This window comes from Sapajus apella, unplaced genomic scaffold (genome assembly GCF_009761245.1).
Source record: "Sapajus apella isolate SASKATOON/1434 unplaced genomic scaffold, GSC_monkey_1.0 scaffold7, whole genome shotgun sequence".
Classification (NCBI taxonomy): domain Eukaryota; kingdom Metazoa; phylum Chordata; class Mammalia; order Primates; family Cebidae; genus Sapajus; species Sapajus apella.
In genome coordinates this window covers 28,141,422-28,168,793 of record NW_022436947.1, presented here as the reverse complement: position 1 = coordinate 28,168,793, position 27,372 = coordinate 28,141,422, and the positions used below count along the sequence as shown (strand labels likewise).

Sequence of the window (27,372 nt, the reverse complement as noted above, 5' to 3'; positions counted from 1 at the left end):
CAGCTTTGCTGAAACAGCACTACCTACAAGGGGGTCAAAAAGAAAAATCACAAAACAAGATGGTGCATGGTTTGCAAAGCGGCTGCTTACTTCACCCCTGCACTTCACAGCTCCGATCCTATTTTGCACTGCCTGGGTAATAAGCATTTTCCTATGTTTTGGTAAAACTAGACTGGCAAGCAAGTTCCTTTTGGATTAAATAGAGACTTAGTGATGCTGCATAGTTTTGTGGACCAAGCCTTGCACTCCAGACCTACCTCCCAAGGCTCTCCCCTCTACTTGCCATGATCTGCCTGTCTCCATCATGTCACGGTGAGGACCAATGACATAAAAAGTCAGTTGTTAGATTCGTTAGTCAGTGTCCATGATTCTCTACTCCCAAGTATCTCTCTTGGATGCAAAACTGTGATTCATACATAATATAGGAAACAATTTTTCATGCCAGATTTATGCTACCAGCACGATCTATTCTCCCTGCTGAGCCTTGCTTCACTTGTGACTAACGTGTTTTGAGACCAGCATGTATTTTGAACCCACATGGAACTGGTTTTTAAAAATCACATAATATTTTCACAGATTCATGAACAGTTCTAAATGACAAGAGAGAGGGTGATTGAGATGAAGAATAGCAAGAGATTCTAGAAACGAGCTAACCATGAGGCATGCCTGATAAGCTAACACAAGGAATATATCCTTTATGGTGAAAGTTATATGGAGTATAGACAGATTGTTTTGGCAAAAATATGGACGTTATATTGGAGCAAAATGAGACTTGAGACGGTAGAATAAAAACAGTTAAGCTATAACAATAACTAGTGGAAAAATTGGTGAAGGCCTTTATAGGGTAAAGGCAGTAGGAATGGAGATGAGGGGATGGTTATAATAAAATACTAGGTAGGAAGTAGAATTAGTAGGACTTGGTGACTAATGGGATGTGGGTAACGAGGAAGAGGGAGAGTCAAGGATAAAACCCAAATTTTGGTTTGAGTAATAAATCATCAATGGTACCATCCACGTGCACATAAATAAAGGGAACTAAGCCATTTGGATGAGGCTCTACCTGATTTGAATTTGAGTATGAGGAATCTGTGAAATGAGATGTTCAGTGCATGACTGAATGCATGTACCTGGAGTGCCAGAGATGTGTAGATTGGAGACAGACATTTGAGGGCAATCAGTGGAATGTGTTATAGCTGAAATCCTGTGTGAATGAGATTACTGAAAGCAGGTGATGGAATGAGCAAAGAAGGAATATGAGAAAATCCAAAATATAGTATAAAGAGCTAGCAAAACACACTATGAATGTCCAGAAAAATGGCAGAAAAATCAAGAATAGTACTTACAGAAGCCCAAAAGGAGAAAATAAAGGAAGTAGTTAATAAATGCTCTAGAGATCAAATGTCTCTTTATTTGGCAATATGGAGGTCACTGGTGATTTAGTAAGAACATTGTCAGTGGAGTGCTGAGTAGAACCAGATTGCTATGGATACAAGATATAATGGAAGCTGAGAAATTGGAGGCTGACTACAGAACACACACTTTCAAATAACCTCACTGTAAGAAAAAAATAAGATCTGATGTAAAATTGTGGGAGGATTTCTTTACTACTAAAAGGCCTTGAGAATGTTCATACTGTATCCTGAGGGAAAAGTGCTAGTAGAGACAATGAAGATAACAAATTGATAGAATTACAAAGCATTTAAAAAAAAAAAGAGTTTGGGGTTAACAGCTGAGTTTGAGACCCAATTTCTTAGAGATAACTTTGTCATTTTGGTAAAGTTATGCCTGTTTCTTCATTCATAAAAGTATGTCTACCATAAAAGGTGGCTGAGCAGATTCAATGTAATCAGTATATAGAAGTGCTTACCACAGTGCTAGAACCTAGTGAAAAATAAGTAATAGCCATTGTCATTTTTATTAAATTGTTACATGGGGAAGAGAGGAATCCAAAGGTTAGCTGTTATAAAGAATGCCTCTTCTAATTAGATAAGAGAGAACATGTATAAATACACATGGATGTGGATTACAAATTAAAATCTGCACACCCTGTAGTTTTCCTTACCAATGCCCAAGTGTGTAGAAAAATTACATATAAGGACTTTGAAGAATCTAGAAATATCTATCATAAAATGCCATTAAAATGGCATCTGTCTGAAATTCTATATATAAACGAAATGAATTGTCTAATGAAAATTTGTTGTGCTATTCATATTCCAAGTCATAAGACAAAGGCTTTTTTGTTTTTTTTTTTTTCAAAAATTGTTTAGAGTATCATTAGCATCCAGTATTGTGTCCAACGTGTTCTGGGATGAGAAGGATGAATCAAATGACCCGCTGCAAGATTAAATTGCTGTGAAGTCTGTAGATTATATTAAAAATTAATGCAAAAAAAAAAAAAAAAAAAAGAAAGGTACCCAGACACCAGGTTAAAAGAAAAAAATTAATGTAAGTTTTGTTCATCAATACATTGGTATGTGTTTTAATATAAAAAATATTTTTGAACTTAGAGAAAAGTTTACTTGGCACTGAGTGAATGCTGCTTGTCTAGGAAGATAAGCCATATTTCTCACTTATCCCTGGCACATTGCTAAAAATCTTTAAGATAAATCAATGTCTTTTAGGCTAGACCAAACAAAAACAAAAGATTACTAAAACTGTCTACTTCTATTTTAAGTTCAAACTTATAAAATGTTATGAGGTCATCATACAAGATGACTGGTCATCTTCATTTTTTTAAATCAAAATGGCTTTTAGGTATTGAATATTTCAAAATAAAAAAACCTTATGGGTAGCCCAGAGTTTCCAATTTTAAATCAACTTTGGTCTAAGTAATAACATTTCCTAATAAACATAAGTGTAAATTATCAACAGAATGGTTGGTAAAAACAATTACTGCTTAAACTTCATTGTTTTATATTGTTAATATGTGTTATAATTAGTGAACAGGTAAGATAGTATAAAAAAGGAGATATCTGTAGTTTCCCTAGCTTATCCTTTTTTTTTTTCCAGTTATCATCAGTTTATTATAAAAGAGAGATATGGAAATTATTTACATGATGAAAGATTTCAGAACTTGAGTGGAATGGGCAGCTTCACATTGATGCCATTTCAATAGTGACTTATTTCAGTCTACGTACTTTCCAAGAATGTCACCATCTCTAAATAGGAAATAATCCTTGTCATCTAGAACTACTTTGGTGCCTCCATATTCTGGGAGAAGAACTTTATCTCCAACTTTCACACTAACTGGTTGAATCTCTTCACCCTTTCCTTTAGAACCCGATCCAACAGCGACTACTGTTGCTTGCAATGCTTTTCCTTGAGATTTTTCTGGAAGCATAATGCCTCCTTTGGTTACAGTTTCAGCAGCACTCCTTTCAACCAATACTCGGTCAAAGAGTGGGAGAAACTTTCTGAACACCTGTCCTGCCATGACTCCCTCAGCCTCAGACTCGGTACTCTGCTCCCACCGCGGCAAGGAGAGACCCCCTAGCTTATCCTTAACCTGCTTGTTTACAGGCCTATTTTACTGACCTTACAATTTAGTTGTCACTGATATGCACAGCTAAATTCCTTCTTTGTTCGTCAGACTTTTAATAATTTCTATTTGTGATAAATCTCTAATCTGTCTAGATTTAATAGTGAGGAAATGAATGATTCAATCTTAATGATATTGGAGTCATGATGGAAATGGACTCAACCCACAAAAAGCCATTTTTTGGCAACATCAGCTATGTTTTCATTGAAACCAGTTCTGAAACAGTTTTTCCTTCCCCAACCTTAACACTTATTACTCTTAACTACAAATTTCAGATTTTTTTTGCTTTTACGGATTCTGTAAGTTTTTACTAAATTACTTGCTTAATAAAGATCTTGAAATAGTATCAATTTAAGTAGAACTGTAAAGAAACTGTAGTAATTTACAATCAAGTTATTCCAATTTCTCCTTAGAATTCTAAATTTATTCACTCAGTCCAAAATATTTATTAAATGCTTCTCATTATGGACAAGGCACTCTTCTCGCTAATTGTGTGCCAGAAATACCAACACGTGTAAGCCTCTGCCTAAAAAGAGGTGACAGTCTTAATAGTTTCCAATACAGGAGACATTCAAAAGTACTGACAGATCTAACTCCTTTGAGCATTTACCGTCAAATATATCTAACCGTATTCTTAAAATTAAATCATTTTCTTCTGGCATACATTATATTAACTATCATCACTTGTGGGAAAGTAATGTAGAATATTACTTTAAAATAGACTAAGCTCTCAATCTGAATACATATAAAAAAGCAGCACCCAAAAGAGTAAATATGTTTAAGCCCCAAATTATAACACATCCAGTTACAAATGGATTCTAATGAAGATTGTACTCAAAACAAAAATCTACCCAATAATACATTAAATATAAGTGCATTTTAAGAATTTAATTTTTTTAAAGCATAACTGGTCACAAGAATAATCTTCTGAAATGCATCTTTTCCATAAAATTTGAATTTATTAAGAGCAAGATAGAATTCTATGGAAATATAACCCCAATTTTCCTAGGGAGGAAGAGTTTAGATCAGAGCAAACTAAAAAATGTTTTTTAAAATGACAGCATAACTGAAAAGTCATGGGGAGAGAAAGAGCTTGGCTCCTTATTTATTTTGCAACAGTGTGTACACTATTTAAAAGATGTTTTAGAGGTTAGTACTTTTGTGGTTTTAGCAAGGTATCACACAAGGAAACAAACATTAAATAAAATAATGTTGAAAATATTTCCATGTTACCTCTTTTTAGTAGGATGGTAAAGTTTTGCCCTAAAATAACTCCTTTCATTCCAAGCAACTCTTTCTTAAATATGACAGCCATAAACAAATTAGAATCATTGTCAGACCTATTTTTTAATCTTTAGGTGAAAGTAACCAATCACTTTATCCTTCTTACAGTATTTCTTTTTTACATCCTTATTGTTTTTTAAATATCAGCTTTGTGATATCATCCCAAAGGGTCATTTATAGTTTTTTGTTTGTTTGGGTAGGAGAATTCACCAAAGTGGATATTCTATAAATTCTGGTTAATAAATTTGTTCAAGTCACATTCTTGGCCCAAAGACCTTTTTTGGTTTTACTTTCACAGAAAATATATATCAAAAAGTTAGGTTTGCGGCTGTCAAACTGTCAGCTGTTTTTATAATTTTTAGTACCACCTTAATACTACCTTATAAAGAATGCAGAACATACTTTTATTTCTGGCTTCGTTACAGTGAAGAAATAATGCTTTAGTTAAAGCTAACTTGCTCACAAATTGCTAAAAAATTTAAAAAGAGATTTTACTTAACATTAACTTTTTTTGAAGCTAAAAAGGTCATAATTTTAACATTTGGCTTTTCTACTACACTACTGCTGAAGAGAACAATAATGAAACACTATACTATTTTATTTGGACAATGCTAATATAAATCCTTAACCTATATTGGAACCTTTCAAACATGAAATCTAAAACATGGGCATTTTTAATGACTACCACTTTCAATATACTAGAATATTCAATATTTGCACATTAAATGAAAAATTAATTTTTAACAAAATTTTATTCAGAGCATTAGGAAAATCATATTCAAACCATAGAAATAGACTATAACAATACTGCATAGATAGTGGTAAACAAGTTCCCTGACTCTAAGTAACTTCTTCCTAACCTAAAACTTCAATTTTCAAGTCACCAGGTAGAAAATGGTGGTAGCATTATTTCCTCTTTCTGAGGCTAGAAAAAATGGCTTCAATGGTGAGAAGTCAAACCATTTAAACAATGAAGATTAGATTATTCCCCAATTTAATTCTATTCCCCTCTTGTTATTTCTCATAGATGAAAATTTAGAATGTAATAATTACTGGAAGGAAATATGAAGTGAATTACCTCTTAGGAGATATCCTGATCAGTGCCTGCTTTAATCAGACAGAACACTGAATTAAGTTTTAAAAATTACAACCACACTATTATGCTTAACTAAAATTGCCAATATGAATACTTTTTTACATAATACATTACACATATACAAGAAAAGAAATGACATGTTTCCTATCCTTTGACCTTCAGTAGAAAAAAAATGTTATCACTAACATGGATCAGAAAAATATTTTCATGGCGGAGCATTAGCTCAATAGGGATCAAAATCTTTTCTGAATACTTAAAACAGACTGAGTCAGTCAATGAGAAATTGCTAAATTTCTTCTATGAGAGTACCTTTTCACAAAGGAAGACAACTTATTGGAAGGAATTTGTAGCTGGAAACATTGTTCATTAAGAAAACATTAAGTTACCCTGAGAAAGACTCTTAATATTACCAGTGTTTTCAGTGCCCTCAACCAATTCAAGAAAGAGCAACTTGTAGGCTCAAGCCTTTTAACAATACCCACATAAAGAATGATTTAATCTAAAATGTAATTAGGGTTCTCTGCTACACTGGTAAAAGGTCACAACCAAGACATCTGAATGTGATGAAGTATAAGCAAATTTTGCATTTATTTTGGGCAGCCCTCTTTCTTTTCTAAGAGAAAGAGTTTGTAGTTCTTCAAATAGTCTTGGATGAAACCTACTGTTTGGAAAAAAGAATCTTCTGTAAGTAAACTGGTAGTTTTCTTAAAATAGTAAACAAATTTATCTGGTCTACATTCTCTAAACTATCATATGCCTAGAAAATAAGGCATTAGTAATTCATCATTGGCCACTGTAGAGCATAGACAACAACTGTTTTCTTTCTAATCAGGACCATATGCAAACATTCCTGAAAGTGCAGTATGATTTTTAACATCTCTTACACATTTACAGTCAGCATTTGACTCCCTATATACTTTTAGTACAAAATGTTTTTTCCCAACACCTTACATATACCGTAATTACTTAAGAAAAGACAAAGTGAGAGCAGCTACAGAAGTAGCAAAGTATTTTCCACAAATAAAAAATACAGCATACAAAAAATGGCAAGTTAGTGATAATTGGTAGTATGAGTGCTTAATAATATCCCACTTTGGGGTCCAAATTAAGATTTGACAAGTTTGAAGCCTTGTCCTGTGTCCAGCACAGTAGGAAGAAACCAACTCATTTTTAACCTTTTCAAGCACCTAAAACAAGTTTTGCAGATCCAAAAAAGGTTCAGACCGCATAACCAATTTGCCAAGTGCACTAGGGGATATGTAATACGAGGAAAGTGTAACATCCAGTGCTTGGCCACGTCGCTTCCCGTTGGCAAATGCAGGGTGTAGTCACTCCACCGTTTTGACACACCATATACTGCCTTCACTGTGCGTCCCTTTTCAGTCCAGCAGATATTATTACTGGAATTGCAGTTATATTCTACCCAGTCTTTTGTAAAGTCACCTAGCTGTGGTGGGTCAGCTTCTTCAATATCTACTGTTTTTATCAACTCTGCTCCTTGTACTGCAATATACTGGTCATTAATTTTCCTCACTTCTTTCACCCAAGGGGTTGAGTTTTCGCTGTCTAATACGATAATAAGCCGGGAACAGAAGGAACCATTCTTTTCTCTCCACCATTCTAAAAGTGTGTCAAGGCGTAGTATATCTCCACCTGTGAACAAAAGAAAATTCAATGGAGCAATAATCTCTGTAGCCTCATTAAGAAAACCCTCTTAATCACTTTCTCTCAGAAAATACTCTTGTCTTACATGTATTTTCCTTAAATTCTTAGAATTAAATAAGCAAAAAAATAAAGAATTTTATGACACTTTCAAAGTATCTTTGGAAAAGATAGTTTTACAACAGATTTTCAACTTGAGGTTAAAAAAATCCTTATTACTCACATAAAAAGGAATATGCTATTATAAATTAAGAAAACAGTTTTACATAGTTGTATTTAGTGAAAACAACTATACAAGAAAGCTAACATTCTATGTAGCAGGGGCAGCAACTACAACTCATGGGCCTGATCTAGCCCACCACTTCTTTCTGTTTGGTCTAAAAGCTAAAAATTGATTTTATATTTTTACATGGTTGAAAGAAAATCAGAATATTTTGTGACAGCAAAAATTGTATGCAATTTAAATTTGATATAATTTTTGTAAAAGTTTACTGGAACACAACTACATTCATTCATTTACACTCTTTATGGCTGCTATTGCTCTAAAGTGGCAGAGCCAAATTGCTGCAACAGGGATCTAAACCCACAAAGCGAAAAATATCCGGCCCTTTACAGAAAAAGTTTGGCCCCCATTCTATACCATTGTTTCCTTTTCTTCCTCATATGCAAGTACCTGCTAAATGAAAATAAACCCTATTCCTACCTGTACAAAAATGAGTTAAAGAATAGATTTACATTTAAATCAGTTTTATAGCTGAAGAACAAGGGATTAAAAAAATATACCCAGAAAGTTCTAAATAAACTTCTGACTACAGGTTTTTCATCTAGATCATTGCGGATTTTTTTGTATACTACATTAAAATGTCCATTTTGATTAGTGAGGTTTTTGGCATTCCCTTATGTTCCGTGCCTGAGGCAACTGCCACCCTCATCTCATCTGGCCCTGCCTCAATGGACACTGATGTAATCATTCCTATTCTAGGAATCTATCCTAAGGGAAGAACAGACTAGGAACAAGAAATTACATAAAAAGACCTCCTTCCCACTTGGGAAATGGAAATAAACTACAGCCTAAAATCTTAAGAGTAAATCTTATAATATTTATAAAGAAAATGTACTGATCAGAAAATGTCTATATTAGAAAAAGCATGACAATTAATCTATAAAAATTACTACAGCAGCTACTGCCGGATGTTTCACTTCCAGGTGGTTTTTAAAGTACTCTTCTGAAATTTCTACATTAAGCATAAGTTACTTTTACAATGTACCAGTACAAAACCAAACAACCTAACTCCAGAATACATATTTCCCCCAAATCAACTGTCCTCTTGGTTTCACCATTAAAAGTGGGTATCACCAGACAGAGAATCCTTTAGCGTTGGGATTCTATCATATTCTGTATGTGTAATTGATTAATATTTTATTAAGTAGCCCACTGTAGCTTAAGAACCTGAAAATAAATTTGTTTTATGAATCAATCTAACACTCGCACACATTATCTCAGATATGCTATTTCAGTACATGGTCTCTACATAATACCAATGTGTTATTCCACTGATACCTCCCCAAAAGACACTTTTTCAAAAATGGCCAAATGTTAACTCTCCATCATTTCCAGCTCTATTAAATTTCTCTGGAGATTAGAAGATGACACAGATTACAAGAACTATTATATAAATTCCATCTGCCACAAAACATCATTGCCCAACATGCTATCCACAACTATTTCAATAAACATTCTTTAACATATTCTACCCTCATTCTCTTATATAAATGCTCTTTAGCTATCAACAAGATACTTCAAGCAGCATTAAAGCTTTCTAAATGATTTCTCTTGTTTTGCTCTGCTTTCCCTCTATGAATAGGTTCTATGCTACATTTGGCTTTTGGCCCAGATTCAAAGTACTTACATTTATCTAAAATAACAGCCATCTGATGCATTACAAGTAATGGAGACTGCTTTTTAAAGGCTTTGTTTATTTGTAATAAACTGCTTTATAAATTACCTACATTTTCTCCATTTATTTCTGTCTCTCTTGCAATTACCATAATTGTTTTCTACTCTCAAGCAAAGAGGCAAAAATATTAAGTTCCGTATCGTGAAACTCCATAAATAAAAGATTACATATTCTAAGTACTGTGAGTAAAGTTATGGGATAAAGGGCAAATAAAGATTCTCCTTTCCACAGTGATATTAATACTGGGCCTGCTATTAACTTGCTAACCCAAGTAAAATCCAGTTGTGATGTTTCCTATTTCAAAGGCTGCTAAAACAAAAACAAAAACAAAAACAAAACAAAATACCCTATTAATAAATTAGTAGAACTTAAAATTCTTTGTCACTTAATTTGGAATAGATTAAAGCATTTTCCTCAGAGCAGAGATATTCAATACTATTTGTGAGGTAGAATCGGTCCTTGAGGGCTATGTCGAAAGCAGGCCAGGGCATGAACTAACTAAAAAGAATGCTTCTGGGCCTGGTTCAACCTGACTACCCACAAGTATTGCCAGATGCCTCAGGCCATGCATGATAGTATGCAGTTGCTGAATTATGGGATAAAATCTACCTTTGTCAGGGAAGGGAGATCAGTACATTTTCTCTCTTTTTTTTTTTTTTTTTTCCCTCTCTTTTTTAAACTTCTTATAATAAGTTCTCAAAGTTACAGAAGAACAAACCTTAGCTAATAGAGGAATTCTATAATGGTCAATTTACTGGTAACATACTGCAAAAAATTATAAAGATATCATTCCAGAATGTAACTGCTAAACATTTACCTAAAATATAACTCTATTTTAGAATTCCTAAAGTCTTCAAAAACTATTACTAAACAATGAATGAAAATTTAGGAACACTGATTATATATATGTTTATCTTAGTGTTTTTTACTTTGAGAAAAAGCTGATAAGTATTAGTAAAATGAACATCTAGATTGATTTCCACGGCTATCTTTAAGAAATAATGAATTTTAAATCACTTAAGAAAAGTGCAAACTTTTTGAAAAGTGTTTCTATTAAGTAATAAATCCTTAATGTAAACACACACAGAAAGCTTACTTCTAAAACTACTCTCTTACAATACTTTAACTAGGGATATATGCATGGCCACCAAAAATTAGCCCTGTTTACATCATTTAATCTGGGTAGAGTTTATTATCATAAGCATTTTAGTAAGTTTTCAGTAATCAATCCCTGCTTTTAGATCTAATATTCTACTTCTGTAAAGACTGTTTTAATTGACTAGAGCTTTCTCTTGTATTCTGAGTTGGAATACACAGAATGTTATACTTTACCTGAAACTGAAGTAGCCATAAAGGTTAAAAAGATGCTTTCTACATTGTAATTAAAAAGTTATAGGTCATGGGGGGATGTGCAAAAAAAAAAAAAAGTTACAGGTCAAGTAAAAGATTTTTAAAACTATATTCAAGTAGCTTTAGTGTTCAATACATTTAGTCTTGTACATTCTAATTTTTTGAAATGGGTGATCCATGCTAACAAAAATATCCACTTAATCAGAACATGCCATTTCTTTATCATCATGGCGTTCACCCTTGGAGGCAACATGGTACAGCGGGGGAAAAAATACACTTCAGGAGTCTGGCAGATCTGGTCCTTAATCATGGTCTATCACATAGTGGTATGACCATAGATAAGTTACATAACAACTTCCAATTTCCATTTGAAGATAACAGAAGTGATGGTATCCATCTCAAAGGATTTCACATGAAGATTAACAAAGTGTGTAAGGTACTAAGTACAATAAGATAAGCTGATGCTTAAAATGTGCTCAATAAATATTATCTTGTCTTACTACTAGAAAACCACTGAGTTATTCAATATTTATTGGCAAAAAAGAAAAATTTAAAAAAAAAATTCTTTCTGATAGAACCAGTTACAAATCTGGCACAAAATTAGTGAGATTACGCTGGTTTAAAATCATCTCTACTTTATCCTTTTGTTTCTTTCTGGAGTTCTTATACTGATATTGGCAACTCTCCCTCTGTCCTTCTATACTACTTCTATTTATCTTTTTCTTCATCCTGAATGTTTCTACTTTATGACTATTTTATTATTTATGTATTCTTAGTTTAAAACATCTATACTCTTTTACAGAAAAACATGTAATTAAATCTAAAATAACTATGTCTAATCTAAAATAAGAAAATTACCTTTCTTTTTAAATGATTTATTTAGTGATTTCATCTATTTATCAACTACTTAAGGATCCTCTACTATGTACCAGGCTCTGTTATAGGTCCTAAGCAAATACATTTACTTGACCTATTAATTACCACATGATCTAGTATTTAAAATTCTGGTGAGCTTTCTAACATAAATAAAACTACAGATGTGAAGGACTACTGAAATCTGCATCTATAACATTTAGAAACTTAAAAATACTAGTCAAGGCCGGGCACAGTGGCTCATGCCTGTAATGTCAGCACTCTGGAAGGCTGAAATGGGTGGATAAGAGGTCAGGAGATAGAGCCCATACTGGCTAACATAGTGAAACCCTGTATCTACTAAAAATACAAAAAATTAGTCAGGTGTGGTGGCACACACCTGTAGTCCCAGCTACTCAGGAGGCTGAGACAGTAGAATTACTTGAAACCAGGTGGCAGAGGTTGCAGTGAGCCAAGATCACACCACTGCACTCCAGCCTGGGCAACAGAGCAAGACTCCATCACAAAACAAACAAGCAAACAAAAAACTAGTCAAAGAAGTTTATCAGCTTCTGAAAAATATATTTAGCAAATCTGAAAATATTTTAATGGAACTGATTATAAGTCTCAAAGCATTTTTTTCCTTCTAATCACTACAAGACATAATTCTCAATCTTATCATTAGAGATTACTAAATTAGGCTAAACAGGTATGCTAGAGCAAAGAAAAACAAATTAAGAGTCATATGTATAGTTTGGTGAACTGAAGTGGAAAACTGAGAATCCTGAAATTTAATGACTATGTATGAAATACAGATTTCTACAAATACATGTGTATCTTTACAATAGTGAAACTACCAAAGGTGAATTTACCTGCTAGAGCCCACTCTCCTGTACCATGGGTGTGCCCACTGTAATACAAAATATACGTATCATGTCTGGGTCCATCCACAGTCCGAAGTTCGAGGAAAGCTTTCAGCTTAGAATGCAGAGTATCAAATGACAGTCCACTTGTGGAATAGTCACATCCATAGGTCTCAATCATATGATATGCAAAAAATCTTTGGATAGCATTCAGCATGCCAGTAGACCTCAAATTTAACTCCTGTACATGTTCTGGGGGAAGCAGTGTTGGCTGACCATCAGGACTGAAGTAGGAGAAAAAACAATTATTTTGGTGTTTAAAAGTATTTATTCACTCTATATTACATTCTCATCTGTCATTTATAACTAATTATCTAAGAATCATAATATTTGCTGCTAAGTGACAGGAATTTTTTTTTTTAAATAGTCCTTTCTAATATTCCCATAGTACTAAGAATTAAGCTTAGGAAATCAAAACCTGGTTTCTAAATATTATATTTACTATCATTAAAACAACAACCAAATTAAAATTTGGGATAACATCTCCAAATGTAGATAGTATTACTCTTTGTTCCTTATTTCTATTTTCTTACCTGATAGATATTGGACATGGCTTTTTAAAAGCAGAATTATACCATTTCAAGAACATCTGGGTGGGGACTATTAAAAAAACTATTCTTTAAGAATATTATAACACACAAAATATAAAAGCAATATTTTAATTATTTCTTTTCTTTTTTTTTTTTTTTGAGGCAGTATCTTGCTCTGTCGCCAGGCTGAAGTGCAGTGGTGTGATCTCAGCTCACTGCAACCTCCGCCTCCTGGGTTCAAGAGATGCTCCTGCCTCAGCCTCCCAAGTACCTGGGACTGTGGTGCATGGCACCATGCCCGGCTACTTTTTGCATTTTTTAAGTAGAGATGGGGTTTCACCATATTGGCCAGGCTGGTCTCAAACTCCTGATCTCATAATCCTCCCACCTCGGCATCCCAAAGTGTTGGGATTACAGGTGTGAGTCACCATGCCCGGCCTAGTTATTTTATTTCTGTATTGAAAAATAGTCTTTAAAAAATTGTGTTCAAATTTTACTAACTTACGGTACACAAATGGCAGAAGAAATTATCTATTAATAGGCATTTAAAAAGTTACTAAAATTTAGGTCCATTGCCTTATACTACTGAAAACTAGTTCACTTAGATTTGCTCTTGAACAAATATAAAATGGTGCTCTAGTAAAGATGATAAAGCAAGTCTTTTAACTAGCAAAATACCATTAATATTGAGAAAGAAAAAATCATTCCTATCCAGAAAAGGGATTTCTATCAGGAATTTTGAAAACCTTAGATTTTGCTTCATGTATCATCAATACTATTCTACTAGCTTTTTTTCATTAGAGTCACAAAAGAGAATAAGCAATACATTAAAAAAATTACAATAGAATAAATATATAACTGTGCATATTACTATTTCCACATATTCTTTCTACAGGGTTATCATTTCTTACTTGATGGGACATTTCCAAATCTGTTTCCTTCAGTTCTTGAATCTTCAACTTTTAAAGTCTTTAACATGAAAGAAAATCTTTCCTACAAATAGTCTATTTGGGGATTTTATGTTAAATACTTGAAATTAGAAAAAATTCTCCCCTCTCCCTAGGAAAGTGTGATGAAAACTGTCATCAGAATTCATTTATGGTAAATAATTATTGTAAAGGTATTTAGCTATAAAATAAAAATCAAAATGTAGCAACATGTTCAGATTTATACAAATGTCACCACCTTTGTGGGTAAAAATTATTTTGGAATAAAACTGCAATTAAATAAACATTTATTAAACTTCACTGTCAATCCTCTGAATTCCTAGTATTTGCATGGCATTTTCAGTGTGCATAGTGTTTTTATATTCTTTTTTTTTTTTTTTTTTTAGTTCTTCATACCATTCCTGTCAGATGAGCAGAATAGGTATCACTATTTGCATTTTAGATAAGACAGACACTAAAGTTCAGAGTAGTTACAATTTGCCAAAGGTAACACAGAACTAGACCTCCAGCCTATCAAGCCTAGTGCACATTCTATTATATTTCACTATGTTGTTTCATAGGACACTTTCTTAAACAAAATATTCCCTGTAGGGCAAGACCTCTCCTTAGAAAAGATATTCATGAATACATTCTGGTATCTAGCCAAAATATAAGCTTACTGTATTCATCAAAATATTTCAATTGAACTGAAAGATATCACTTGGAATAAAGTTTGTTAAAATTTTGGAAGAAATGAAAAAGTTATATTTTGAAAATATAGTTTTGAAAAAGAGCTATACTGTATTCATATAAATATTAAGAAAATGTTATGAACTGAATAGTTAATACTAACTATACTAGATTACTATACCTGCAGAAGTTGGTGGGAATCACAATGGCATATCCAACAGATGTTCCTCCTAAGCAGTTACCCAATTCATGGAAGAGCCCATGAGCCATGGATTCCAATGGCAGAACAATTAGAAACATGCTCAAGAAGATTCCATTTGTTGGCTAAAAGAAATCCAAAACATGTTTACACAGTATGTGTACATATGAGTATGTATTTACATACGTGCACATTGATTCACATTTTTTAACCTATACTTTCAAAAAGGATAAAAGGAACAATTAATAATCTAAAACAATTTTCACTTAAAGCAGACAGGTATACATGAATGAGCTAACTAGTGCAATAAATACTAAATTTATCTCTCAGTTTCTTGGAAGTTGTAGCAAAAGCACATCATTTTTTTAAAAGATTTGTCATACAACATCCTATCCAAACTAGAAAAAAAAAAAAAAAAAAAAAAAACCCAAACCAAAACCATTCTTTGATGTGACAGAAAAATGCCAGAAAACAATATCTTGTTAAAACTCACATGCTGATGTCATTTTTCAAATGACACATTCATTTACTTTATCAAAAAGGGTACTTTAGAAAGGGTTCATTTTTTTCCCCATGAAATTATGAAATTCTTAAGGAAATTAAAGACCCTAAACCTATAAAAACAAATTCCGTTTACATAATGTAATTTACCTTATAAAGCACTGAACTCTCCAGATGTGTAAATTCAGAATTTTAACAGAAGAAAATATTAAGGACATGTAAGCATTATAAAAGCAGAATGGAAAGTAGAGAGGCAGAAGAAACAAGAGGAGGAGGCAATAAGGTATTAATTGCAATGAAAATGCAGAAAAAATTAAGACTCATTTAAGTGAAAAGAAAATGGAAGGATGGCACTTAGTCTTCAACTTATCTTTGGAATATTAAACTATCACATTCTTTCTGTATTGCTACTGCACATACTATATGTGTAGGTGCACAAACATATGCTTTTAAAACTAAGGGGTGGCTCATCTGATAAAAATTTAATAACAGAAAATATATTCCTGCAATAAAAAGGATATACTGTCATATTTTGGACACCTATTTTATTAATTATATGAGTAACACAGTACATGCTCAATTTAGAAACACTGGAAAATACAAATAAGTAAAAAAGATACGTGATTAAAATCATTCCAAATACCATCATCTATGTGCACAGCTACTCTGAAATATTCCCAGGCTTCATGCAATATATTTTTCACAAATACATATTCATGTCTATTTTTTTTTTAACAAATGGGAGATATAATCTGTGAACATTTTAATCGAAGCTTGTTAACATAACTCTAAATCACTTGTAAAGACCAAATGGCATTCCTATAATACATATAAAACTGTAATTAGTTGATCCTATTATGGTAAATTGCTTACAGTTTGCCATTATACCAAAAGGACTAGAATAAATATCAAGTTCTCTGATTATTAATGGGGTTAAGTATCTTTCATCATGTGGGTATCATCTTTAATGAAGTGTAAATATTTTGCCCACTTTTCTATGGGGCTGACCTTTTCTTCATCGATTTAGCTTTGTTTGGTTCTGAACATAGTTTAAATGAAAGTCTTTTGTTGGTTGGTGATTCTGTGACTACTTTAATGCTGCTTTTTGCTTAACATGAGTTCTTAATTATATGTCACTTTATGCCTTGTTAAATAAATATCCCTCTATCCAACTACTAAGAAGAGATTGTAACATTATCCTCTAAAGTCTTGTTTTGCCTTTCACATTTAAATCTATAATCCAAATGTAATTGATTCTGTTTATGATAATGACCCAATTTTTTCTTCTACAGAAACAATTGCCCAAGCAGCAATTACTGAAAATATCAACCACTCCACATTACAGTGCCTCCTTTGTCGTATTAATGGATCTTTTCTCGATCTCTGTCTTCTGATCTGTTGATCTATATTTTATCCTTTCACATGTCCTTTGGTCTTCGTTTCTTCCATTTTTGGGAGTCTAATCAAACAAAGATGAGATCTTCTTACCATATCCTATTTGAGTCTTACCTTTTCTTTCTGTTCAGTATTTTCCATACTTTTCCTTTTTCATGCTTCTTCTTGTACAGCTTCTTCTGAACTGTATCTTCCAGTTCACTAATGTTCACTTCAGCTTTGTCTAATGTTATGTTTGCAACATTGAAATAATTTGTTATTTCCTGATTTGCTTTGTCACTTTTTAAAGTTTCCAGTGTACTATCATTATGTCTTGATCTCTGCTTTTATTTTTGCAACTTAGCTTGATGGTTTTCTGTGTTTGATAGTTCTAATCAATACCTGAAGATTTTTTTCTGTTGTCTGTTGGTTTTGCTGCTTCTTGCTCTTGGGGTGTGTGTGTGTGTGTGTGTGTGTACCTGGTTAAATTTATGAGCCGAACAGTGAATATAAAAATTATATTATTATTTAGGCCTAAGATCATGATACCTTCTCCTAGAGACAATCTGTTTCTTCCAGGGAATGGCAGACATTACGAGTCTACATATCTAAATCCAGGTTTGACCACTTAATCCCAGGTTGAACCACCAACAGGGCACAAGGGCAGAAAGCAAGTTCATGAGAGAACTATAACACACATGGCTCTACACTCTTCTTTCAGTATGTAAGCATAAGAGTTAATTTACCAGAGATCTTACTTCTGGAGGCCCCGGGCTTAGCTCTGATTTTTGCTACCCTTGAGGGGAACAAAAGTGCAGCTCAGCTTTGAAAACAGTTTCCTCTACATACACAAATGCCTGCAAGGCTCAGCAATGAGTCTTTTCATCCCAGGAGTATGGTGTGTTTTTCCATTTATTCGAGTCTTCTTTTATAGCCTTCAGTGAGGTTTATAGTAATTTTAAAATAAAAGTTTTATAAGTTTAAAACTTATTTCTAGGCATTTTATGTTTCTGTTCTTATAAATGGAATCAGTCCCAATTCTCTGATTATTGATTTCCAGGCTATTACATTTTATATATTTACATATTTTTTTCTAGCCCACTGCTTCTCAATCTTCAGTATGCTTTTACTGTTAGAAAAAAGTATTAAACAGTTTGAGCAGTAGACTAAGCAAATGATAAAGTTTAATTGCCAATTTGAAGATGACTCAAATGAAAAGCCTAATAATTAATTCTAATTAAAATGTTAATTGATATTGATGTTATTCAATGCCCTAATGTTGATTATGCAACACTGATGATGATATTTGATACAGTAGAACTAAATAAGCAGATATTCAGGGGTTTACTGATCACAATTCATAAATAACAGATGATCTGTTACTACTAGCTTCTTATATTAAAAAATCTTAGAAATTGAGAATTTTATGCTGATTGACAGGGTCTTACTCTGTCATACAGGCTGGATTGCAGTGGCATAATCACAATTCACTGCAGCCTCGACTTTAGCCTCCCAAGTAGCTGGGTCCACAGGTGCATGCACCACCATGCCCTGCCAATTTTATTTTTGTAGAAACGAGGTCTCCCTATGTTTCCGAGGCTGGTCTCAAATTCCTGGGTTCAAGCAATCCTACCGTGTTGGCCTCCCAAACAGTTGACTTACAAACGTGAGCCATCGTGCCTGGCCCTGTTATACATTTTTAAAAAGCTAATTTATCAGGAAAAAAAAATCATTAAGTACTTCTATTAGGTTATTTTGAAAAAGCAAGCTTAGGAAAACAGTATTAAATATTCTATTAAAATCACACACAAGTGAGTATTTAGGCAATACAAAAATTCATAATCTTAACTGAACAGATGGCAAGTATGTCCAGGAGAAACCAAAATAAATTTAGGATGTTTTATCCACCTGCCTCTTTCAGAGAGCTTCAATTTTATTGGTCTGCAAACCTTTATTCTATAGCTTCAATCTAGAGCCATAACCTATAAGTACTTTTTCTCCTTTGCTTCTCCAAATTATTCTAAGCTCACTATCAAATTTTAAGATATGGTTCATATTTCAGAGTAGATATAAACTAAGCACAAAAGAAGATCAATAAACAATCTGTAAGTAATGTCCTTTGAATAAAAGTTGTTACTAGTTATTAGATCTCCATTTAGCTGGGCTTTCAAGTCATAGTCTAAGTATTCAACATTTCATATCCTAAAATTTTTCAGGTAACAGGAAAGAAATTTCTTTATGCAACGCCATTTAAAAAATGTAACGTTTACACAAGAAACATATAAACCTTGTTTGTTTAGAATTATTTTTGTATGAGTCACCTTATGCAAACCAGATTTGGAAAACATACATAGAAGTCTAAGGAAAGTAAAGCCCAGCTAAGAAACAGCATACATAAATGTGGAAATATATAAATGGAAAGACTGTGAGAAGTCTGGCTTTAAGAAACATAGGCAACTTTCAAAACTTTACTTGGTTCAGGAAACTTAAGAAGATTATGAAGGCTACTGCATAATTTTAAAATCAAATGACTTGTTTATGTAGAAGTAGAGCATAGTGGAAAGGACCCAAGCTTTGGAGTTAGACTTTGATTTAATCCCAGCTCAGCCACTTACTATATGTACACGAATAAGTTAATTAACCTTTTAAGTCTTGATTTCTAGAATATATAAATAATTAGTATCATGAGCTTATTCTGTAGATTTTCTAGAAATACATATATATGGCAATATAAAGTTAAAACAAATGCTTTCCACATGACCCAGCAATCTCACATCGCACTAAATAAAATAAAAGCTTATGTTAACACAAATAGCAGCTTTACTCATAATTACCAAAAAACTGCAAATAATTTCAGTGTCTCTCAATTGAATAAGGGATAAACTGGAACATGCGTACAATGGGATACTGCTCACAATAAAAGTAACTAACTTACTAACACCTATAATCCCAGAACTTTGGAAGGCCAAGACAGGAGGATTGCTTAAACCTAGGCAGTCGAGGCTGAAGTGAGCCATGATTATGCCATTGTACTCTAGCCTGGACTGCAAAGCAAGACCCTGTCTCAAAAACAAAAGTCAGGCTCAAAAGGCTACAATATTATACAGTTTTATGAATATGACATTCTGGAAAAGGAAAATTTCTAGGAATGGAAAACAAATCAGGTTGCAAATATCTGGGGTTGGGAGAAGAACTGACTACAAAGAAGCAGAGGAGAATTTTAGGGGTGATGGAACTGCTCTACACATTGATTGTGGTAGTGGTTGTCAGACAATTTTATGTGTTTGTCAAAATCACAGAATTACACACTAAAAGAGGTGAATGTTACTATATGTAAATTTTTCCTTAAACTTTTTTTTTTTATATTAAGCTAAGTAAAACTAACAAAACCCTAAAGTTTTCATATGCAAAACCTTAAGGAACAATGGCTAAACCAATTTTTTGGGATTATGATCTAAGTTACAATTGTGCTCCATAAGGCATGTTAATCTTGCATGTTTTTACTTATCTAATAGTAAAATGAAAATGCATTTGAGTCCCTAAAAATATATTTTAAAAGATAAATAAGCCTATAAGGCATATAATAAATCCCAAATGTCCACTAGTCATTAACTCATTCCACTGAGTCATTAACTCAGTGAAATCCGTCATGTTTTCTGTCATGCTACATTCTTATCTGCTCTCTTCAGGTTCTCAACATCTTTTTAACATTTTGACTATCTACCACAACCTTCTACTTTACATTTTATCAACCAATATCAAATTCTCTTTATATTTTACTTCTCAACAAAATCTATTAGTTTTTCATTTGATAATGCTCTGTCTTATCCTTATCATAGCCCTTTTCCCTGTTACCTTAGTACAAGTCCTTATCTCTTGCTCCTGGCTAGCCTTCTTGATTTCAGTCTGTGTTTACTTTCATAGATTCTGTCATAGCTCACAAACTGATCTACTCAAAGCCTTCTTTAATTCATTTTTTTCCTTGCACATTAGGTCTGCCCTCATCTAATCAGTGGCACAGTTTTTCTAGTGAAAACAGATTGAAGGATATTTTAATGGGACTGAGAAAAATTACTACTTTAGTATTACTCTCACAGAAACATGACAAATAGTTTTAGATTATGTGAAAAATGGTATCAATACCATTCAGGAAATAAGTAAAAATAGTTCAATTTTAAAAATCAATTAAAATTCAATTTAAAGAATCTGAGATAGCCCTCAGAATTTATTTTCATTAAACAATGATATTATTATCCCAAAATAGTCATCGCCTAACATAGCTCTTAAGTATGTGCCTTTCTGCAAAACTTTCTGGTTCTTTCATTATTCGAAAGGTTTGGAACATACATAAATTGAGCAGATACTTCCCAAATTATGTTTCACATAGAGATTAAAAGGTATGGGCGTGGAGAGGTGAGTAATATAAGTAATGAGGGATAGAGCAAGGATTTCACGGGCAAGTTAGTTTGAAAATGCTTTTCTTTCTGTACTTTGAACATTTTTTTTCCTCAGAGTACACTCACTAACATCTTACAGAACTCTGGGCAAAGCAGAGTTTGAAATCTTTCTAAAGAAGATTGGTTAAATTAAGTAGAAAAAATTTACCTTTAAGGCACAATGCCTATGCCATGGGCAGCAGTTTCCAAATAACAACCAATTGAGAAATGCAGCCATAACTCAGGTAGATTCACACTGGTCTTGAATAGCTAAATAATACATCACCACTCAATGAGTACGCTGGTGATCAGAAGTTTTTGCATCATGTTGAAGATTTTTAAAGACACAGAGTCTCATGCTCTTCCCCCAAATTATTGAATTCCAATCTTCAGAATTTTAACAAGATCCCTACCTGAATAGTATGCATACTGAAAATTGAGAAGCAATGGTCTAGAAAAAAGATTGGCAAACTTTTTCTCAAAAGGGCCAGAGAGGGGGGCGGATGTGGTGGCTCACACCTGTAATTCCAGCACTTTGGGAGGCTGAGGCGGGTAGATCACCAGAGGTCAGGAGTTAGAGACCAGCCTGGCCAACGTGGCAAAACCCCGTCTCTACCAAAAATACAAAAATTAGTGAGGCCTGGTGGCAGGCGCCTGTAATCCCAGCTACTTGGGAGGCTGAGGCAGGACAATCGCTTGAACCCAGAAAGCGGAGGTTCCAGTGAGCAGAAATGGCACCATTGTACTCCAGCCTGGGTGACAAGAGTGAAACAACTCTCAAAAACACGGGGGGCTGGACGCGATAGTTAATGTTTTGTTTTGCAGGCCATATAGTCTCTGTTTTAACTACTCAACTATGGTGTTTACCATAATAATAAGTTAATATGGTAAGAGGATATAACAATTAAAGATGCATCTACATCTAGGAACAGTGCTTCAAAATACATGAAGCAAAAAAAAAAAAAAAGACAGAATTGAAAAAGGAGGTAGACAACTCAGGAGCTATAATAGAGCTTTTAATCTCTCTCAGTATTAAAGAACTAGACAGAAAACTAACAAGGCTACAGATACATGAACAACAATACCAACCAACTTAATCTAGCTGATAGTTATAGTACACTGTACCCAACAACACAGGACTCCTTATTTTCAAGTGAACATGAAATAAAAAGCCATGCCACAAAATAAGTGGCCTAAAAAACTAAATACAAACAGTGTTCTCCAACCACATGGAATTGGAAATCAATGGAAAGAAATGTGGGAAATTTCCAAATATTAGGATATTATACACCAAACTTATAAATAACCCATGAGTCGAAGAAATTTCAAGGGAAATTAGAAAACCTCTCACCAGATGGCACAGTACTAGCATAACAATAGACATATAGGTCAATATAACAAAAAAACTCAAAAATACAACCTTACATTTATATTTAATTGATTTTAAACAAAGGTGCCAAGGCAATTCAATAGGGGAAATGTTAATCTTTTCAATAAATGGTGCTGGGAACAATGAGACATCTATATATTAAAAAAAACTAAAACAAAAACCATAGATCCTTATCTCATACTATAACTCAATATGGATCATACACCTAAATATAAAAGTTAAAATAATGCTTCTAAAGAATTGTGACCCAGTACTGAGCTAAGACTTCCTAGATAAGACACTAAAAGCAGAGCCCATAAAAGAAAAAGCAGATAAATCAGACTCTGTAAAATTAAAACCTTATACTCTTCTAAACTCTTCAAAGAGTATCATTCAGAAAATAAAAACATAAGCCACAGACTGGGAGTAAACATTTCCAAATCATTTATCTGACAAAGGGCTTGTATCCAGAATATATAAAGAACTCTTAAAACTCAATCAAGACAAATAACTCAGCTTTAAAATGGGCAAACAATGTGAATGTTTAAATAACAAAGTAAATGGGTAATACACACATGAAAGATGTTCAACATCATTAGTCATTAGAGACATAAATTAAAACCACAATATCACCCCACATCTAAATTGAGGGATTCTTAAGTAGATCAACTTTAGGAAAAAATAGAATAGAAGGTGAGAATCTGGAAACTGATTCTCTTAAAATTATCTCTGCTGATAGACTCTTGGAAAGTTTTCGTGTATCTAGAGTGGTACACACTGTATCTGAAGACAACTGGCATAAGAAAAAATTTGCAGACCAAGAAAATATTAATATTTTGTTAACAGAATTTGATAGCCTGGAATGGTATCAGCATGAATGAGGCTGACTTGGAAAAGAAAAAGTATTTAGGGCTGGGAAAGGAGCTAGCAGGAAGAAGAGAGGCAAGTTAGGGGAGGAAAACTCATGCTTGAGTTTTTGATATCACCATAATTCTGATAGTCCCTAACACCAGCAAGTAGAGCAAAGTAAGGACAATATCCTCGGGCAACACCCAAGATGTTTTCCTCATTTGGTTGACTCCCACATAGGATCCCTACCCTAGCCCAGCTGACTAGAAAGCACCATTTCCAGGCAAGTCTCCACATCTCCCCCTTCAAAACACACTTTTCATCTCTCAGGAGCAACAAACTGTTACAAAGAATTCCACCAAGCAGAGCTGACTCTCCTTTTTGCCCCATATCCCAGCGTGATGTACACAGAATATAGTATTTGTCTCACTGTGATAGTAATTTACATGCCAGCCTCTTCCTCCTCCCTTTGGAGACTGTGCCACCTCTGACAGACATCCTGAGATCTTCCACACCCAGAATAGTGCCTGGCATATATATAGTGCATAATCAATACATGCTCAATTAATCAAAGACTGGGTTTGTTAATACTGCAGATGCAAACTCCATCTGTACAAATGTCTTTGTATACAAGAACCTTTTTTAAAAAATTTCTGGGCAGCAAAGGTATGATGAAACTCAGGTTTTCTTTCTTAGGATAACCTCTAATCTATAATTAAGAACCTGATATGTTGTTATATATCTAATCACCTTTTATATAAAATCTTCAGAGAAATGGCTACATAAAAGAAACATGTTACAGTGAGGAGTCCAGGAAAAGACAAAAGTTAGGTAGGTAACCTTGCTCCTGCTAGTACTAGTGACTCTGGATGTGTCTTCTTTGGCTTTCGGTTTCCTCATGGGTAAAATGAAAGGATCAAAATACAATCTTTAAATACTTTCCAAATGCTAGTATACTAAGAATCTTTAATCGATGAGTGTTTCACTAATGAACAATCAGGAAGCAGGAGGCATCTCAATGCTGAGTGTTCATAACATTTTAGTACTTCTTTGTTAGAGATCAAATAAATTATCCTTTTGAAACACATTCAGTGCTTCAATTCCAATGACAAAATTAAATAAGAGCAAATATGAATAATATCCTTTTTCAGGAACTTGACCTTACAACTTTAATTTCAATTCTTGAAGCCAGCATTTTATTACATATCTTTGGGGTTGATGGACAAACAATAAGCTTACCTGCCAGGAAACTGCTCCCAAAATTGCTGTTGCAAGAAGACTAAAAAACACCAACTGCTCTGAAATCAAGCAAAAATGGCGCATCCCTTTGGATGCCATGATTCTATCAAGGCTATTATTATCTGTCCTGTGGGTAAAATATACTTTATGGCAGTCATTTAATTTGGTATGGAATCCCCAAAGAGTTAAAAGAAAAATAATATGACAAATCATCCAGAAAATTCCAAAAATGGAAAAGCCAGGTATTACAAAATACCAGAGATGAGTGTCTCTAAGTTTAAATGCTGAAAGAATAAAAAACGTGAGCTCAATCATTCCAGCAAAAACGACCGAAAGTCTTCTGCAAATTCTTCCACGGTACAAAAACGGTTTCCATCTTTCAGTTACCGAAAGGCCACTAAAATAAATGTCAAGGAAAGGATCAGTTATCAGGCAAATAAAAAAACATGCAAAAGCAATGGGGTTTTTGGGAGTCTCTAATGAGGAAAAAAATAACAAAACTGCAAAAATAACTAAGTTGGGAATAGCTAAGAAAGATTTCATTCTCAAATCAATAATCAGCATAGCCAGAGCTATAACAAGCAAAATGACACTCAGAGACTTCTCCACCAACATAGTTGTGCTGGCAATAGCAAATCCAACAAGTTCCAGAAATTCAACTGTGGTTAGTAAAGTGGGTCGATGACGGACATAACCAGAAATTCTCTCCACCAGAGAGCACAGTATCCTTAATACTATGGACGTGAGAAGCAAATATTTGGTTGATTCTTCTTTTACATCATTTTTAAAAGATGAATTATCAAGAAAACATAAGAGGCCAAGCAAGAATCCAAACCAAAGATTGGAGAGACTTAAACTTGCTGCTTCCATTGAAAAATAATAATAGAGTATGCTGGCAATTCCAAGAACAAAAAGACCTAGAATAAAAATTACTAAAATTAAGGAATTTGCTGTTTTCTCCCATCTTACGTATAGGCCTAAGCATATGGCAACCAATAAATTGATTCTGGCTAAATAGCCAAGATACCGCACTGACGAATGCATGTTCACTTCTCTATTTACTTCTTCCAGTCTTGTCATTGCTAAATAGAGACAATGACTAAAGCAATAACGCAGTGATTTACACATGTAACCAGCAATGTGGGCTTTTCCCCCACGTTACAAAAATTAACCGCTGTATTTCATCCAGTATATCCAATGTATCCACAACTCCTATTTCAACATTTTCTCTGGTGGAAATTTTGTTTATAGTGATCTAAAAAGAAGAAAAAAAAAATCAGTTAATTTAATGTAATTTACTCATTATTTTATATAGAGAGGCACATAAAAAGTAAAAAAATCCAGTTTACACCCTGATTTGCAATAACTTAAGGACAATTGTTCCTGGCTTAAAACTTGGCAATTTATCCAAACAGACATGGCTGTGCTTTCTACTCATCATATGCTATGACTGCATGAATAGAATTGTTCTTCCAGAGATGGTGAAGAATTGACCTAATCCCGGATTTTCAACAAGGAAAGGTGAAATGTTCGCTTTAGCTTAGACTGTAGCAGGTTTTGGTACAACCAAAAGCTACTTAGTTCTTAAAGTGAATGAAGGACTTCATCATAACCTCCAATTTGAAAAGCACTTGTATATATTAGTAATAACAGCAATCATTACGACCTGCCAAATATCCCCACATCTTTTTACAAGGCAGTTCTAGAATGTTAGAGAGTGTCTTTACATTGTTTAATAAACTTACTAGAATTAAAGTTTAACTATAGTAAAGTTACTCAGTCCCTAAAGTTGAGCCATAATTCTCCCTGTACTTTTACCTCTATTAAATTACTTTGATTACTAAACTTGCTTTCCAAATCTAAACACTATCTCTATAGCAAACCAAATCCTGACCAATTCCTAGTCAAAAATGAAAAGCTGAAATGCTCACCCAAATAGTCATTATAAAGTAAATGAAGAACTTTTCAATCCTACTTAAGCAAATGTTACTATAATTGTTAGAGGACCCAGGAAATTACTTCAATCTTAAAGCTTCCACAAGTCACACCTAAAAAATGATAGTAGTCAAAAAATGATTTAACCATCTATTATATAATTCTTCAAAATTTCCTAGTATACTATTTCAAAAGAACTGATCAATGGTTCACAGTTACACTCTAAAGAGAGCCCAATCAGATATTTAAAAACAAACTAGGGTCAGGCACAGTGGCTCACATTTGTAATCCCAGCATTTTAGGAGGCTGAGGTGGGAGGATCACTTGAGGTCAGAGTTTGAGACCAGCCTGGCCAACATGACAAAATCCCTTCTCTACTAAAAATACAAAAATTAGCTGGGCATGGTGGTGGGCACCTGTAATTCCAGCTACTCAGGAGGCTGAGGCAGAAGAATCACTTGAACCTGGGCGACGGAGGTCGCAGTGAGCTGAAATCGCCTGCCACTGCACTCTAGCCTGGGGGATAGAGTGGAACTCTGCCTCCAAAAAAGAAAAAAAAAAAAAGAAAGAAAGAAAAAAGTAGTTTGTGATTAGTTTACTTGTACTTTCTTAACAGCTATACACTAAAAGGCTCAAGAGAAAAATGAGAACCTGGAATCAA

At 33.7% G+C, this 27,372-nt stretch overlaps 1 protein-coding gene and 1 pseudogene across 4 annotated transcripts in view; both read right to left on the bottom strand.

Annotated features, from left to right (window-relative positions):
- Positions 1-3,122: 3,122 nt before the first annotated feature.
- Positions 3,123-3,461, bottom strand: LOC116549960 (annotated as a pseudogene).
- A 950-nt stretch (positions 3,462-4,411) lies between these two features.
- The window catches only part of TMEM168 (transmembrane protein 168), a 26,790-nt gene continuing 3,829 nt past the window's right edge, over positions 4,412-27,372 (bottom strand). For 3 of the 4 annotated variants that reach the window (XM_032275670.1, XM_032275672.1, XM_032275671.1), the window contains exons 2-5: positions 24,777-26,031; positions 14,991-15,133; positions 12,613-12,887; positions 4,412-7,571 (exon numbers count right to left, since the gene is read on the bottom strand). In XM_032275670.1, the coding sequence (XP_032131561.1) occupies positions 7,024-7,571; positions 12,613-12,887; positions 14,991-15,133; positions 24,777-25,904 (2,094 nt within the window). In that variant the 5' untranslated portion in view covers positions 25,905-26,031 and the 3' untranslated portion in view covers positions 4,412-7,023. Of the gene's footprint in view, positions 7,572-12,612; positions 12,888-14,990; positions 15,134-21,488; positions 21,590-24,776; positions 26,032-27,372 lie in introns of those variants that run through there. The other variant, XM_032275673.1, reaches the window with a different exon arrangement.